Here is a 17500-nt window from a genome sequence, read left to right as displayed (position 1 = left end):
TTCATTAGCAGCCCGGGTTGTGCTGACCCAGCCAGGCCATGCACAGACAGAGGGCAGAGGGGGAGAGAGGAGAAGGGAGGGAGGGAGAGGGAGGGGAGAGGGGAGGGAGGGAGGGAGGGAGGGGAGAGGGAGGGGGAGGGAGGGAGAGGGGGGGGCCTAAAAGGAGGTGAGGGAGAGGAGAGAGAGTGGGGGGCTAAAGGAGAGAGAGAGTGGGGGGCTAAAGGAGAGAGAGAGAGTGGGGGAGGCTAAGGAGGGGGGGTAAGGAGAGAAAAGAGAGAGAGGGGGGCTAAAGGAGAGTGGGGGAGGAAGAGGGGGGGGGCTAAAGGAGAGAGAGAGAGTGGGGGGCTAAAGGAGAGAGAGAGAGTGGGGGCTAAAGGAGAGAGAGAGACAAAAGGCCTTTGTGATGTGCAGGCCATTTTGTTTTCCCCACTCTGCATTCCCAGAGAGGTCACTTCACAAGGAACACAGACCTCCAACACACACACACACACACACACACACACACACACACACACACACACACACACACCGCCTTGCCTCTTCACACACACACACACACACACACACACACACACACACACACACACACACACACACACACGCACACACACACACACACACACACACACACACACACACACGCATGCACACTCCCAGTCCCAGTGTGAGTGAGTGATGGGCTGAGGTCCATGTCTGGAGCTGTGGGGTGGGCAGTGTAACTACAGCAGCCTGGGAGAACACAGCCCAAACCCAGCTGTGTGCTTGTGATAGGGGAGAGCCAGCACGACGTCTCATTAACATCAAACAGGACACACACACACACAAACACACACACACACACACACACACACACACAGACATGAAGAGACTTAGACAGATACACATGCTCTCTTAGATGTAAGAAATGGGAGGTCAAACTCACAAAACACACAGCACACACACTGAGACACACACAAACGCCCCCCACTTACCCACAGACACACACAGACATAGACATCCACATACAAAAGAGAGTGCCAGGCAGAGAGAAAAAGTATGAGAGCAAACGATATAGAGAGAGAGGGGGAGAGAGAGAGAGAGAGAGAGAGACACGGGTGTGTATTTGTGATAAGTACGGAACAAAGTGGCGTGTCCAGCGTGCTGGAGGTGTGTTAAGGGAGGCTTTTTGAGAGCGCTGTCTCTGGAATCCTGTCAAGCACCGTCGTCTCCTCACTCTGCCTGCAACTGAGGCGCATTCCCCCTAAAATAGACATAAAGCTCTCTCTCTCTCTCTTTCTCTCTTTCTCAGGGCTGTCCTCTGATCACCCCTTTACACACTCCACACACACACACACACACACACACACACACACACACACACACACACACACACACACAAACAACCCTCTCACTCTGAAACACACACACACACAAAATCAACAGAGAAAGAGAGAAAGGGGGAGAGAGAAAGAGAAAGAGAGAGAGGAAAAGAGAGATGTACACACACGCATCCACATTAGAATTACTGCAGGAGGGAACAGTACCTGACATTACCAAAAAGAAACATCACGCTGAGCACTGCTTGAGAAGTACAGAAGCAGTTGCCATCTCCTGAATCTGAATGGAAGAGCTCTTTTTACCTCTGCATCACCCCCTGTGCCTCTGCAATCAGCTTTGCGTCAATCCTTTAATATTCACATGCAGCAGAACGGAGAGAATGACTCATAAAGGAATGATAGCACACACACAAAATAGAGCCCTCTTTACCTTCACACACACATATGCGTGCAGACACACAGACACACACACAGACACACATACACACACACACACACACACACACACACACACACACACATACACACACACACACACACACACACACACACACACACACACACACACACACACACACATATTCCTTCCTACTGAATCAATTAACAGCGATATAACACTTTCTGTTTGAAGTGCGTGGAGAGACCCAGTGTTTCTCATTTGCTTGTGTAACACTGACTTATCAAAACGCTGAGCTTTACTTGCGCAGTGTCCGTTATAAAGCATCCTCCCTATTGAACCTGCTGAACTCTTACAAGTCATATGTACGCGGACGAGTTCAAAAGCCCCACATCATGACGTGACATTTATCATACTTTACTTGAAAGGTTGAGACCTTGGCAGTTTATTTTAAATGTAGTACGACTGGCAAAAGTGAACATCACATTAGTGGTTGAACTGTAGTGGTTTCGTTGCTACTCTCTGTGGCAGGTGTTGCCGTACTGATTTTTCAAGGAGCTGATGACCTCTTCTGTACATAGTGAAGTGCTTCCATCTACTGGTCAAAAGGGTCACTAGCATCGTTATGCTGGGGCTGTACAGTGTGAATGTGTGGACACCAACCAGTAGATAATATAACAGTTTGGAATTAGAATTCAGGAAAAGAGTTAAAAGCTAAAAAACATCTAAATGATGACCTTTTCATATGTTCTTAAGTAAGCCTGTAGATTTAGTTATAGTGTATTAAAAGTACATTTTGTGTAAGGCAAGGAATCCCACTATGGGTGTGTCTATCAAGTACCACTGGTGCAACGGCTCGTAAAACCACAACAGTGAAAAGTGGAATGCCCACACCAAGCACAACTACCTTCAGGCTTTTGGGAGCACTCCAACCAAGTGTGGGTGTCTGTTCGAAATATAGATAAACATCATTATTCTTTCAAGGTGAAAATGTATACACACACACACACAGACACACACAAATTTATTCCTAGCACTGAAGGTGGGCACATTAGATCGACAATCTAATGACACAGTTGTGTTGCCATGACTACAGTGCTGGAATCCTGTGCTCGTATGCGGCCAATCAGCACCTTAGTTCCCAGCTGAAGCAGATGAGGCGGTTGGTCAACAGCAACCTGAGGGACCTGCACACGTTTGCCAACGAGACGCCCACTGTAAGAAAACATCTCGTCTGTCCACATCTCTTTTCATGCTATACTGTATGTGTCATACTGCTATACGTGCCCCCTGTTGCAGTATATATTTCTGCTCTCTTTGTTTCAACATGGCTTCCTTACACCAAACAACTTTGACAAGATGAGGTTCTTGACCAGTCTTCTGGTGTAAGGACGGCTTTAGCTGTCAGTTTAAAACTACATGTGGAACAGGGGAGACAGGGGTGTGATTTTATTTGAATGACTTGCCTGTTTGATTTGTGCCCTACTAGGGATTAAACAGTCATAGTTAGCTTTAGCTTTGCATCTTTCTGCAGTTCCACTACTGTAAAATAAATATCTGTTGGCATATTATGAAGGCATGACTGCATCCCAATCTCAAAGGGTTTAGCACGTGCTTAATTTTGCAGTGTGATGAGACATGCATGGAGATATGCACTAACAGCTCTTCTCTTCTCTTCTCTCCTCTCCTCTCCCTCGTGCAGCAAATCGAGTACTTGATCTCCCAGTATTCCACCGCTAAGAATCAAGTGCTGTTTGACCTGGAGAGTACGTACAGCATCTTTCCACTCTGATGCTTTCATCAGTGTTTCATCTCTCCTCTCTCATCTTCCATCTCTTTAAGTCCCTCTATCTCTCTCTCTCTCTCTCTCTCTCTCTATCTCTGTCTCACACACACACTCTCCCTCTCTGTCCCTCTGTCTCTCTCTGTCTCTCTATCTCTCTCTCTCTCTCTCACACACACACACTCTCCATCTGTCTTTCTCTCTCTCTCACTCTCTCTCTCTCTCTCTCTCTCTCTCTCTCTCTCTCTCTCTCTCTCTCTCCATCTCTCTCTCTCTCTCACTCTCTCTCTCTGCTCCTCCTCAGACATCGGGCCACTACTGGGAGGGAGGATCCATGAGGAGCTGGGGAAGGAGGTGCGACCTGCTCTGGACGGAGCTCTCAACATGGCTGGAGGTACAGCACCTCTCCCTCCATCTCCTTCTCTTCCGTCCATCTCCTTCTCTTCCGTCTGTCTTTTTCTCTTCAGATGTCCTCTCTTTGGTCTCCTCTTCTTCTCTCTGATCCCTCTCTTCTCATCTCCTCTTCTCTTCACTCCCTCTATCTAATCTCCTTTTCTCTCTTGTCTGTTTTCTACCTTTCTTTTCTTCAGCTATCCTCTCTTTGGTCTCCTCTTCTTCTCTGTGCTCCTCTCTTTGATTCTTTCTGTTTGCTCCTCTCCTCTCTCCTCTTCCTGGTTCCCCTCTCCTCCCCTCCTCTCTCCTCTTCCTGGTTCCCCCTCTCCTCTCTCCTCTTCCTGTCTCCTCCTCCCCTCTCCTCCTCTCCTCTCTCCTCCTCTTCCCTCCTCCTCCCCTCTCCTCCTCTCCTCTCTCCTCCTCTTCCCCTCTTCCCCCTCTCCTCTCTCCTCTTCCTGGTTCCCCCTCTCCTCTCTCCTCTTCCTGGTTCCCCCTCTCCTCTCTCCTCTTCCTGTCTTTAAGTCCCTCTATCTCCTCTCTCTCTCTCTCTATCTCTGTCTCACACACACACTCTCCCTCTCTGTCCCTCTGTCTCTCTCTGTCTCTCTATCTCTCTCTCTCTCTCTCACACACACACTCTCCCTCTGTCTTTCTCTCTCTCTCACTCTCTCTCTCTCTCTCTCTCTCTCACTCTCTCTCTCTCTCACTCTCTCTCTCCATCTCTCACTCTCTCTCTCTGCTCCTCCTCAGACATCGGGCCACTACTGGGAGGGAGGATCCATGAGGAGCTGGGGAAGGAGGTGCGACCTGCTCTGGACGGAGCTCTCAACATGGCTGGAGGTACAGCACCTCTCCCTCCATCTCCTTCTCTTCCGTCCATCTCCCTTCTCTTCCGTCTGTCTTTCTCTTCAGATGTCCTCTCTTTGGTCTCCCTCTTCTTCTCTGATCCCTCTCTTCCTCATCTCCTCTTCTCTTCCTCCTATCTATTCTTTTTCTCTCTTGTCTGTTTTCTACCTTTCTTTTCTTCAGCTATCCTCTCTTTGGTCTCCTCTTCTTCTCTGTGCTCCTCTCTTTGGTTCTTTTCTGTTTGCTCACTTCCTCTCTCCTCTTCCTGGGTTTCCCCTCCCCTCTCCTCTCTCCTCTTCCTGGTTCCCCCTCTCCTCTCTCCTCTTCCTGTCTCCTCCTCCCTCTCCCTCCTCTCTCCTCTCCTCCTCCTCTTCCTGTCCTCCTCCTCTTCCTCTCCTCCCCTCTCCTCTCTCCTCTTCCTGTCTCCCCTCTCCCTCCCCCCTCTTCCTCTCTCCTCTTCCTGTCTCCTCCTCCCCTCTCCTCCTCCTCCTCTTCCTGTCTCCCCCTCTTCTCTCTCCTCTTCCTGTCTCCTCCTCCCCTCTCCTCCTCTCCCTCTCCTCTCTCCTCTTCCTGTCTCCTCTCCTCCATTTTGTCTTTTTTCTTTCATTCTATGCCCCTCTTTCTTTCCCTCTTCTTCAGCGTGCTCTTTGGTTTGATTCTTCTTTTCTCCTCTTCTCTCCCCTCTTTTCTCCTTTCCCCCTCTCTTTCTTATCTTCTTTCTTCCTTTCTTCCCTTCTGCACTCCTCTTTTATGTTCCTTTGCTCCTCCTCTGTTTTATTTTTGTTTTGCACATGTCATGCCTCTTCTTATTATCTACGCAAGTCTGATGTTCTTTTCTTCTGCAGCTTGTTGCCGTCTCTTTTGTCTTCCATATTTTCTTCTGTCCTTTGTCTCCTTTACCTCATGACACATCCTCTTCATTATCTCTTGTGTCTCTCTATCACTCCTCTTTTTTTATTCTGCACTGGAGAGAATCTTCCAGTGGAAGAACAGAGCGTTGATAACGTCATTATCTGTGCGCGCAAGCGAGGTACACTTCGGCATTTAGCGGTGCATTCTTTGAAGTGCTGCCACAGTTTGATCATCCACTTCATGGTGATAGCGTTGAATAGGCCTTGAGACGGCAGCCTTGGGAGATTTATCCTTGCACATTTCGAAACGATGAGATTTTCAAATACCTCACGTGGAAAAAAAAAGGTGCAGCGCTTTGCAGAAAGTGCCCGCCTACGCACAGGCTCTGTCTTACTGCAACTATGTGAAGCACCACCACTACATCTGTGTGCTGCTCATTCTTATGTGGATGTGGATGTGCCAAGGCCTTTTCTTTTTCAATTAGAATGATGGTGGTCAGGCTGGAAATAACACTATACTCTGCAACATTCACCTTTTTCATTTATACTCCAAAAGACATTAACAATGCCCATAGTCCTGAAAGCAGCCTAACTTAAGTACGTTTGTGAGATGGTATTAGTGCGGTTGGAATGAAGGCATAGTTGGCGAGAAGCCATAAGTCATATTACCCAGAAGTACCTGTAGTGTGTCTGCCTACTCACTTTCTTCCATCTTCTCTTTGTCGCTTTTTGGCCCCAAAAGTCAAAGTGGAGAGGGCCTTCAAAGGTAAAAGGGCCTGCTGCTATCTGATTGGATGTGACCCTCATGTGACTCTCCCCCCTGTGCCTGGACTCTCGTGATTGGTTCCCAAATGGTTCCTCTATATCAGTCCTTACTCCTGATCCAATCAACAATCTCCTTTGCATCCGCTCCCTGGTGCTCCCACACATCCCTGGTGTTCCATCTTTAAGGCACCAAGTGTAAAGATTTTAGCATCATCATGACACACTGAGATTGAGGCTATGACCGCTAGTCTGACCGCTAGTCTGATTGGTACTTCCCCCCCTGTGAGTTATATGTTGCCTGAGATGAGACATAGTGTCCTGTGTGTGTTCACACTTACTTTTTAGTATGAGTAAGTGGTCAAGTAGAGTTTGAGGAGTTGTACTCCTAAAGACGTAAATGGATGTGCCTGTGCCCATGTATTTGGTATGCTGTGTGTAAGTGGATGTTCCCCCTGTAGGTGTATGCCTGTACACCTGTGTGTGTTTCCACTTTAGAAGTGTAGTTGTGTGTATTCATCTGTTTATGGGTGTTTATGGATATAGTGCGAGCCTGTCTCTTTCTCTGTGTGTGTGTGTGTGTGTATGTTTGTTTTCTGTGTGTGTGTGTGTGTGTGTGTATGTGTGTTTTTCTGAGTGTGTGTGTGTGTGTGTGTGTGTGTGTGTGTGTGTGTGTGTGTGTGTGTGTCTGAGTATGTGTGTGTATGTTTGTCTGAGTGTATGTGTGTTTTTCTGAGTGTGTGTGTGTGTGTATGTGCATGCGTGCGTGTGTGCGTGCGTGCGTGTATGAGGTGCATGCATGTGTGTGTGCGTGCGTGTGTGAGCGTTTTACACACTCACGTACTCCCCCATCCATTACCCCCTGGTCAGCCATGCACGAGACGAAGGAGGCCCTGGAGAACGTCAGCATGACCCTGGAGGTGTTGCAGGACGGGGCCGGGAAGCTGCGCTTCAACCTGAGCCTGGTGCGCTCGGGCCTCAACACCTCGCTGGACGACCCCGTGTGCACCGTGCCTGGCTCGCCCGCCGCCAAGGTCTGCAGCCGCGTGCTGACCTCCCTCAGCCAGCTGCACGTCGGAGCCAACTACTCCGAGGTACGAGGGCAAAGACGCAGACGCTCAGTCTAGTTTACTGCCTGACTCTCTCTCTCTGCTTTAGTTGATTGTCTGCCTGTCTCTCTCTTTTTTCGCTGTCACACACACACACACACACACACTCACACACACACACACACACACACACACACACGCATACACACAAACACGCATACACACACACACACACACACACGCACACACACACACACACTATTACTCCATAACAGCCTGAGGACATTGGCCTTAACATTTTAATCGTGTGGTCATCTTCCTCTGATGAGATAACTGCAATCTGCAATTTTCTTTGCCTCTGTCTCCCCTTCCCCTTTGCCCAGCTCTTGTTGTCTCCCTCTCTCACACCATCCCCTGTCTCCCTCTCTCACACCTGTCTCCCTCTCTCACACACTCTCCTGTCTCCCTCTCTCACACCCAACCCTGTCTCCCTCTCTCACACCCAACCCTGTCTCCCTCTCTCACACCTGTCTCCCTCTCTAACACACTCCCCTGTCTCCCTCTGCCTGTAGTGCATCTGAAGTCCTCTGCATGGGTGCTCTGTGTGAAGGCCTTTTGTGTTTTCGTGTGTCCAACTGTGATAACTGAGTGAGGCTCATGGTCTTTGTTTTCTATTCCAGTTGCCTGGCGTTACTCCTCAGCTGGAGAAGGTCAACGAGGCCCTGAAGACAGACCTTAGCGGCATCGTTCAGAAGGTCAGGCTCTGGGTTTTTTCAGCCCTTCAGGTTTTCCATGGCATGTCTCTTCAGCTCTTAAACCCATACTTCACAGTCACTTTTGTGTTATGTTTTATTTTTGCTACAGGGGTACTCATCTTTCAATGACACCCCAGCCCTGGTGGCGGATCAGACTAGGAATGTGGTTGAAGGTGAGTGATGGCGTTCATGCTCATGAGCACTCACAGTACTCATAGTATAATAAATGCACATTGTGTTAAAGGAATTATCCGGAGTAAAATGCACTTTAGATCAATTTACGGATGATTGGGAGTACATACATTGAGTTGACATCAAAATCATGTCATTCGGATGTGTTTTGAGAAAGTTCGATTTTACCGTTTTTAGTCAAAACTCGTAAATTGATCTAAAGTGCATTTTACTCCGAATAACTCCTTTAATTTGTAAATGTAAAGCACTTTGAGCTGCATTCTGTGTATGAAAGGTGCTATACAAATAAAGCTTATTATTATTATTATTATTATTATTATTATTATTATTATAAAGGCTGAATATCATTTTTGTTGTTGTGATTGAGGTTGAGATTAATTGCTTTTTTTTGTGCTTGAATATTTTGTTTAGAAGTCTCACATAACTGTATGTTTCTTCCTTTCTTCCTCCCTCTCTGTCCAATGGCCTCTCTTTGTCTCTCTCTCTGTCTCTCTCCCTCTCTCTCTCTTTCTCTCCCCCCCCCCCCACCCACACACACACACACACACACACACACTCTCTGCAGGTGTGCGTGACATGCTGGATGGCATTGGCACGAACATCACTGGTTTCTCTAAGCTGTTCCCCATGCACAACTCCCTGACCAACTTCACCATCCTCATCAGCCACGGCCACTCCCGGATCGAGGACTTGTACCCCGAAATCGACCGCTACGACTTCTACAGGTGCCTCCCTCAACTCTTCTTGAGTGAAGGACCTCCCTTTTTTTCACTTCCCTTATCCTAACTCACACAGTCCGATCAAGACACACCACAAGTTCTCTATGTTTGACTGGAACGGTACAGTAAGACTCCAGCAATGTGGTCTTACTCCGTTTATTCAAAAATGGAGCATTACAGTAAATACCGTAAACCACCCTGTTACAGTAAACACACATGTGTATAGCTTCACTGCCCAAAGGCAGTCCAGTACAAAGAGCAGCCTCTTCCCGTCGCCAAGTTGCCATCGGTGACTATAAACGTGTAGATAAGTGGTGGTAGCGTAGTGGTTAAGGAGCTGGGCTAGCATACAGTAGCCAGAAAAGTTGTGGGTTCAATTCCTGGCTTCCATTGTCGTGCTCTTGAGCAAGGCACTTAACCCTGAGTTGCTCCGGGCACAATGGTCATTGTAATATAATTGACATATGTAGGTCAGTTGAGATAAAAGCGTCTGCTAAATGAATACATTTGTGTAGATGAGTGCCTATGGGCCCTGTAGATGAGTGCCTATGGGCCCTGTAGATGAGTGGCTGTGAGCCCTGTAGATGAGTGCCTATGGGCCCTGTAGATGAGTGCCTATGAGCCCTGTAGATGAGTGACTGTGAGCCATGTTCCAGGTGGACAGTGTGCATCACCCTGTGCTGTATGGTGGTGATGGTGCTGGCCTTCAACCTGCTGGGCATGCTGTGTGGCATCCTGGGCTTCGACCGCCATGCCACCCCCACCACCCGCGGCTGCATCTCCAACACCGGGGGCAACCTGCTCATGGCGTAAGTCAGCAAGGGCTTTGCCATCACTGCAATGTGGTTATTGCCAAGACTTTACAGAGCTGATATATATGGTGGGCATGACAACATGTGCCTGTGTGTCTTTAGTAGTTACTGCATATGTGTGCAGAGAGGGACTATGTCAAATGTAAAGATTTGGCCATCACTAACATTGTTGATAAGGAGTTTGTATGTGTCTGTGTGTGTGTTTCTCCCAGGGGCGTTGGGTTCAGCTTCATCTTCTCGTGGATTCTGATGGCCGTGGTTGCTGTCAGCTTCTTGGTGGGTGGCAACGTGGAGAAGCTGGTGTGTGAGCCCTTTCACACCAAACAGCTGTTTAAGGTAAATACACACAGGACTCTCTCAAAGACCTGACCCCCACAGGACAATCACAGACCTGACCCCCCACAGGACAATTACAGACCTGACCCCCCCCACAGGACAATCACAGACCTGATCCCTCATGGGCTCATCGGCATGCATATGCAATATGGGGAATGTTAATTTATCTTTCCCTCCATTGACTATACCTAGTGTTAATAGGTTGATGCAGTGAAGTGGTGTTTTTTTCCCCCGGCCGTGTTTAATCCATGAAGGGCCTTGTGCTTCATAGGTGTTGGACACCCCTCACCTCATCATGCCTGCCTGGAAGAACTTCATCCCTGGCTACCTGTACAATGACCCCGAGATGGACCTGACTGTGGAGAGCTTTTACAGGTGAATACATTCTTATATGTTGATTATGATGCCAGAGGACATACAGTTTGAACTATTAGAATAACACAATGTTACTCAATAGTTGCTTTTAACCATTGGAAACAAACAGAACATGGATAAATATTTAGTGGTCAAGACATGCTGTATTGACAGGCAATGGCAGCTTTAGTTGTCACCAGGTGGCAGTAGAGAGGCTGTAAGGAAGCATGTGCAGAAGAACATGTTGTTCTTGGGCTGTTGAATGTATGGATGTCTTTCAGCACCAGCTTTTGCTAGTACTCAGTATTCCAGCATCCATCGGTCGATTCTCATACACTTGATACCGCTCTGTCATGACCTGTCATGTTGGTCTTTCCCTCTCAGTAACTGCAAAGAAAACAGGGGGGTCTACTCCGCTCTGCATCTGGATAAGATCTTCAACGTCTCTGCCTTCCTGAACACCAGTGTGGTAAGGCCTCTTCACTACTGTTTCCCGAACACAAACACATCATACTGAGTGGTGCTTTTATTTTGAAAAGGTGCTTAAGACAGGAAGTGCTCAATCACCTATGTTCCTTGTGGATATAAGCAGGTGAAATTCAAATCATGATATGCTTCAAACATGAAATCCTCAGAACCTCCTGTGTAAAACAATGCCTGAAGACAACATGCCTGACTTTGTGACATGAAAGCCCAGAAAAAAATGTCTCATGCTCCATCAGTTGCAATGACCTACTGTGTGGTCGGGGGCTATAGCAACTCAGTGAGAGCTTTATTCATACATAGTCTACCTTTAAAGCCCTGTGTATGTCCACATGACACTGTCTGGACTATTTCATAGTTGGCCCAACAGCGTCCCTACTAACAGGGTGATGACATCACACGAGCTATAGTTGGCCCTAGCAAATGGAGTCTCCATTTAACCATTTGACCCCCCCAAGCCCTGCTGGACGTGTCCTGAGCCAGCGCCAGCTTTATGCCTTATCTAACGTCAGGAACAAACACGCTGCCCAGTGCCCATGGTTCCCTCCCCGCATGGACTCAGAGTCTGAGTCGCCTGCCGCCCCCAGAGCCAGCTGGCCGGTTTAGAGGCCTTCTTCTGGTTCAGGAGATGTCAATGGGGGGGAGGTGGGGAGGGGGGACAGGATGTGGTCCAGCGCTCTCCATAGAAAGCCATGCAAATGAGTGGCCGCTGTGTTCGCAGAGCTGTGCTTCCAGCCGCAAGTGTGCCTCCGTAATGTTCTGAACTGGACCATGAGGAGAGTGATGCATCATGGGAAATGCTTTGTTGTAGTAGATGTACCTGAGCGGTGACAAAAAAAGAGATCTGCTGCAGTCTTGACATAGTGTGGTGCTTCAAAAACACTTCACTGAAGTGCTATGCCGTGGGAGTTCAACTACCTCAAGCAGGGGACACATAATGCGGGCTTTGTGGAGGTGAATGCAGTTGCCCGGGAAGCTCTTGTTCTGATTAAGAATGTGAAGGGGCGCTCAATGTAAATTCTTTTGTCTCCGCGGGCAACGGTGTCCTGTAATGGTCACACTGGGGCCTGTGCTGAAAGCAAATGGCAAAGACTTGCCCCACGGGTTGCGTAATACTCTTCCTGTCAGTGTAAACAAGGAAGGGTTCTCATTGTCACTGTGCAAATAGGAGGTCTACAAAGCAGAAGGAGAACATTAGGAGTGCTTATATGGTTCTGCTTGTCACATACATAGGAAGGCTGTTATGCTTGGCACACTGAATTGCTGGTGTGTTCAATGACACATCTGGATAGGGCTGCCTCTCTTTGTCATATTATAGACCCAAATGTCTGGAATTGTCTGGATCAACAGATTGGCTCATTGCTTAAAATACCAATGAGTTTGTATGCAGGGCAAAAAACCTAACCTAGGCCTTTAATTTTTTGAAATGTGGAAGGGTGACTTAGCAATAGGAGTAGTGTCAGGAACTTTATTTAAAAATGAATTAATTTGCTATTACGTATAAAACCCCAAGGGGTGTGTTACAAGAACCCCAAGGGGTGTGTTACAAGAAACAGTATGAACTTACATAACACAGCAAGTACAGCATGTCTCAAATCTTAATTGCTCAACTTCTATAAGTATATTAAACCTCTAGGCTACAGATCATAAAGTGTAATGGAAGGGAGACGGCACTTTTCCCTCTGGCGGCATTAAAATTGTTCTGATATTAATCACATTTTTCTCTAATGCGTCATTTGTTTTCCCTGATATTTTTCTCTAGTTCACAGAGGACGTGGCCCATGTGATTGACGGCGTGAAGGTTGACCTGAGGGGCATCATCCTTCTGGAGTCGGAGGGCAAAGACAACCTGGTCCGCTTCACCGAGACTGGTATCGGCGACATCAATTACGCAGACTACCTGGAAGAGGTGTGAGACTAGAAATAAAAAAGTGAAAATGTGGCTCTGTGTAGTACAGTTCCTTCAAACAATGTTATTTGTTAATAGTGCTACAAAACTGCATCGAAATAGACTGGGAGATGGGGAAGAAGATAGTTTGTGAGAGATGTGAAGTGGATAGCTAGAGACTCAGTTACTGACCTTAAGGGCTAGCTTCCTGTACATGGATTAGGCACCAGTCTGAGACTGAAAGTGAAAAGCTTTTTTCAATGGATACTTTTATTGGAGTGTACTTTTAGTCTAAGACTAGGCATAATACATAAGGAACCAGCCCAAAGAGTATAAAAAACGATGTGTGTTGTGTGAGTGGGAGGGAAAGGGGCGCTGCACTGTGTAGCAAGCCCCATGCTCTTGTGCTCTTGTGTGTAGCAAGCCCCATGCTCTTGTGCTCTTGTGTGTAGTAAGCCCCATGCTCTTGTGTGTCTGGTCCCCTTCCAGGTTAACAAAAGGGTCACTCTGGTGGATCTGCTGTCGTTCGCCAAGGAGCTGGACGCCCAAAGCGAGGAACTGGTATGTTCTATTCTATGCTATTCCTCCTCCGGACCCAGTAAAAACAACCCAACAGAGAAAAGCCGCAACCCACGGCGTATAATCTCCCATGCACATGAGCCCGCAGTGCCTTTCATTGCGCTCACGGCATCCAATTTGTGTTTAATGGGTATTCATATAGAAAAGTCCCAAGGGATAGACATTGGCATTGGGTTTCTTATCATCCATGTGTTTGCCTGTGCCCTTGCAGCCTCCCCGGCTCCAGACCAGGCTGGCATGGCTGACTCAGGCAAATTTCTTTATTTTTGCCTTGCCCTCCAGGGCTCAGGGGCCTAGCACAAGCCCCCCATTCATTCTGGAAGGTTCTGGAGGGATTGGGAGTGGGCCCAGAGGGCTTGTGCCAGCTGTAATTGAGCTGTCTTCTTAAGCGAGCCACTCTGTAATCTCCACGGGGAGTCTGTGTGTGTGTGTGTGTACTGTATGTGTGAGTGCGTGTGTGTGTCTATCACTCAGTCCAGCTGGTGTCCACCTGTACCTCCTTAGTCCAGACACACATACAGAGAGAGAGAAGAGAGAGAGAGAGAGAGTGTGTGTGTGAAAAAATAAGTCAGGATTGTGTTCCATCCCATAATCAGAACTGGTGCTGTTGGCCAGCTGGTGTACTGTACTGGGTGGCATATACTGTACTGGGTGGCATAAATACTGTACTGGGTGGCATATATACTGTACTGGGTGGCATATACTGTACTGGGTGGCATCTTTACTGGGTGGCATATATACTATACTGGATGGGCCACTCTGCTGATGCAGCACCTTATGAGGAAATGGATGCATACTGCTGAATCTCAAACTGGGATTGCTTGGCTGTGCTGTGCTGGACTGAGAGCTGGGTTGTCAACACATGTGAAGAAAATAAAGGAACTCTTTTTTTTTTAGAAAAGTGTTCTTTTGCATACTAGGACCTCCATCAAATGCCTTGGGTACAGATACAGTATGAACTGCTTAAAGGCTAAACAGTCATCGGCGTCTCTTTTACAGGGACGGTAGTCATTATTTAAAGAGCTGGAATCTGGAATTCAATGCAAACTGAACTCTGATTTAAGATGATACTCCTTCTACTAACTCTTCTTTTTACTAACTATCTTTTTATCTCCATCTCTCCTTTTTGCTATTCCTATCTATTCTATTCCCCCTCTGCCCCCCCCACAGCCGAAGGGCTCCCTGCAGACGTCCCTGAAGGGCCACGCCAGCACCCTCCGCCAGATCCACACCCAGCAGGTCCTCCCCATGGAGCAGTCACTGGTAATCAAGCGCCCACCTCAATGCACTTTCTCACACCAAGGCAGCAATCTCTACTCTGGCATCGGCTGCTTCAGTCTGAGACAGTGGACGGTTTCTGACGACTCCCTTGCACTAGGACTGTGACTGTTAAATCACCATTTGCACTGTTTGGGTACAGCATATGATATGCTGCTATGATTTTTATTTGTTGTTTAGTTTCGCTGAATTTGGCTTGAATAACAGCAACAGACATACAATTAAACATACAGAATACACACACACACACACACACATACAGACAAAGCAAAGCAACGAAGACTAAATCAAAAAGATAGAAATCACCAACAATAAGTGAAAAATGGAAATAGCTTCACTAATAAAGCCTCTCAACCATATGTATATGTCTCACAACACCGCACACAACAACTTACATAAACTTACGGATTACACATTATAATTTGGTATATTTCAAGCATGAAGTTGGAAACCATAACACCATTGTAAACTATAGTGATACACATACACACATAGTGGCATAATATAATAATAATAATAATAATAATAATAATAATAATTAGTATGGGTTTACTCTGTCAAATCTTTCTGAGTTCTTTCTTGACCTTCTTGATTTCTTGATTTCCCCCCAAAAATGGCCTCCCAGAAATATGTTAGAGCGAGGGTAAGCTTGTGTCGATTCTTGTTGTTTTCTATTCACAGTGTTTGTTTCATACCATTCAGAGAACCATGCACTCCATTGTTTTGTTCAAAAGGTTTTATATGTGACCATAGGATATTTTTACTTGCATAGCTGAAAATATGTTGTTTCTGTTTTGAGGGTATTTAAAATGAAGTCAGTGATCCATGCAATATAAAGCCTGGAGTTGAACATGTACAAATATGTTTACATGTAATTTTATACAGAATCCTCAGTGCTCATCTCATCATGTTCCAAACATGATGCTCAATCAATTTTCATCACCTATCCCCCCATACCAAAGCAATAGTTTGGGGATTTCATATTTCAATTTGACAAAAAACACATTCTCTTTTGGTGGTTTTCTAACTCCACAACAGCTTGCTTTGTCCATGTCTCTGCACCTTCACGGAAGCATACATTAATAGTGGGTATTGTGTTCAAAACAAGAAACATGTTGAAAGTTTTGACTATCCAAAGATATACACAGTTGTTTATTCACTTAAGACATACCGTGGCATAACACCTACTGTGGATTGTGCTTCCAGGGCAGAGGTTAAGTATTTGTTTCAACTCCATGTTGCACCTAAATGCTTGCCCTGAATCAAGTGAGGCATTTGTTATTGGTGTTTAATGGCAGACATGTTTGGAACAAATATGAAGGACCCATGGCCTTAAGAAGCCTTGTGGCTCTAGCATGGCAGCATCCAGCTTTAAATGTTCCACTGTTAAGCCCACTGTGTAGTGCCCCTTTTACATCCTGTTTAAACTAGGTGTAAGGGGGGTTGAGGCATTAGCTCTCTCTACAGCTGTTTGCATTTAGCATAGTGCGTTCCACCACATCATGCTTCATCACAGGGCAACCGTATGTGGGCTCCATAGTGGAGCATTTAAATGCAGTGGGGTTTTTGTGTGGAGAGAGAGGGAGAGAAAGTGCCTGTGTCACCGTGGTAATGTTTTTCTTCTCATTCTGAAGACCACGCTGAGCCAGAGCATCCGCATGCTGCAGATGACCTCCAGAGAGCTGCCTGTGAGTGGTGACCCTCTGTGTGTGTGTGTGTGTGTGTGTGTGTGTGTGTGTGTGTGTGTGTGTGTGTGTGTGTGTGTGTGTGTGTGTGTGTGCATGCACATGTGTGTGCGTGTTTGTGTGCGTGTGTGTATGTGTGTGTTTGTGTGTGAGTGGGTGTGTGTATGTGTGTGTGTATTCCCACCACAGGATAATGAGGCTAATTTAAAATCTTGTATATGTCTGCTGTTTTGATGTCTAATTCTTGAGTCTTTTTATCATGAGATTACTGCTAGCCTGCTAGATTAGATTAGCTATAACTAGACGTGATGCATGGTACATATGAAAGTGTAGCATGATTTTGCATAATCTCTTGATCTCTTCAGAGCAAAGTTTCTACCGTCTTGAATACCATAGAGGCGGCCCAATATCTTATCTCCCACAATGCAACTTTCGTGGTCAGTCAGGTAATGTGCTTTCAAAGTCTTATGCTCTATAGAGAATTATTATTGTACCGATGGTGTATTTACATGTGATATAATGTCAATCTAAGATGGACTAAAAATTACAGTTTTTCACAAAACACATTATTTGAAACCTCCCACCCTTTTCTCAAAACTGTAAACACAAACCCGCATTCTCAAACTACATTCACAAAACCTCTGACAAAACTGAATAATCGCCTCAAAACCAAACAATGTCTTCAGATCATTCACAAAGCAGTCAAAATGAAAACACTCCTGAGCAGTTATTACACACTACATCATAAAATGGAAAACACAGTGTTCAGGGCACGCCATATATCTAAAAAAAACAAAGCAAAAAAGATTTCATAACTCAGTAGATTCAACATGTACTGTTAATTCAGTAAAAATAGTACAGAGTATTGTAAAAGGCAGACATTTCAGTAGGCCTACTGTAAATGAGAAGGACATTGCAGTCTACAGTGCATGCTAAATGCCTCACTGATAGTTCCTGTCCATTGTTGATGTGAACCTGCACTGTTCTGCCACCTGTTTGCACTCTGAACTAGTTTTTATTGG

At 46.4% G+C, this 17500-nt stretch overlaps 1 protein-coding gene across 4 annotated transcripts in view; it reads left to right on the top strand.

Annotated features, from left to right (window-relative positions):
• Positions 1–17500, top strand: part of prom1a (prominin 1a) — a 72005-nt gene that overhangs the window by 45092 nt on the left and 9413 nt on the right. For 2 of the 4 annotated variants that reach the window (XM_048231080.1, XM_048231082.1), the window contains 17 exons: positions 2810–2930; positions 3416–3479; positions 3801–3890; positions 7219–7442; positions 8078–8152; positions 8262–8325; positions 8910–9069; positions 9720–9872; positions 10088–10211; positions 10483–10586; positions 10950–11034; positions 12811–12957; positions 13426–13497; positions 14686–14778; positions 15419–15436; positions 16428–16481; positions 16844–16924. In XM_048231080.1, coding sequence (XP_048087037.1) covers positions 2810–2930; positions 3416–3479; positions 3801–3890; positions 7219–7442; positions 8078–8152; positions 8262–8325; positions 8910–9069; positions 9720–9872; positions 10088–10211; positions 10483–10586; positions 10950–11034; positions 12811–12957; positions 13426–13497; positions 14686–14778; positions 15419–15436; positions 16428–16481; positions 16844–16924 — 1729 coding nt within the window. The remainder of the gene's footprint in view (positions 1–2809; positions 2931–3415; positions 3480–3800; positions 3891–7218; positions 7443–8077; positions 8153–8261; positions 8326–8909; positions 9070–9719; positions 9873–10087; positions 10212–10482; positions 10587–10949; positions 11035–12810; positions 12958–13425; positions 13498–14685; positions 14779–15418; positions 15437–16427; positions 16482–16843; positions 16925–17500) is intronic. The other 2 variants (XM_048231083.1, XM_048231081.1) reach the window with 1 other exon arrangement.

The sequence above is a fragment of the Alosa alosa genome, chromosome 21 (genome assembly GCF_017589495.1).
Source record: "Alosa alosa isolate M-15738 ecotype Scorff River chromosome 21, AALO_Geno_1.1, whole genome shotgun sequence".
In the NCBI taxonomy this organism is placed as follows: domain Eukaryota; kingdom Metazoa; phylum Chordata; class Actinopteri; order Clupeiformes; family Clupeidae; genus Alosa; species Alosa alosa.
This window is presented reverse-complemented; position numbering and strand designations above follow the sequence as displayed.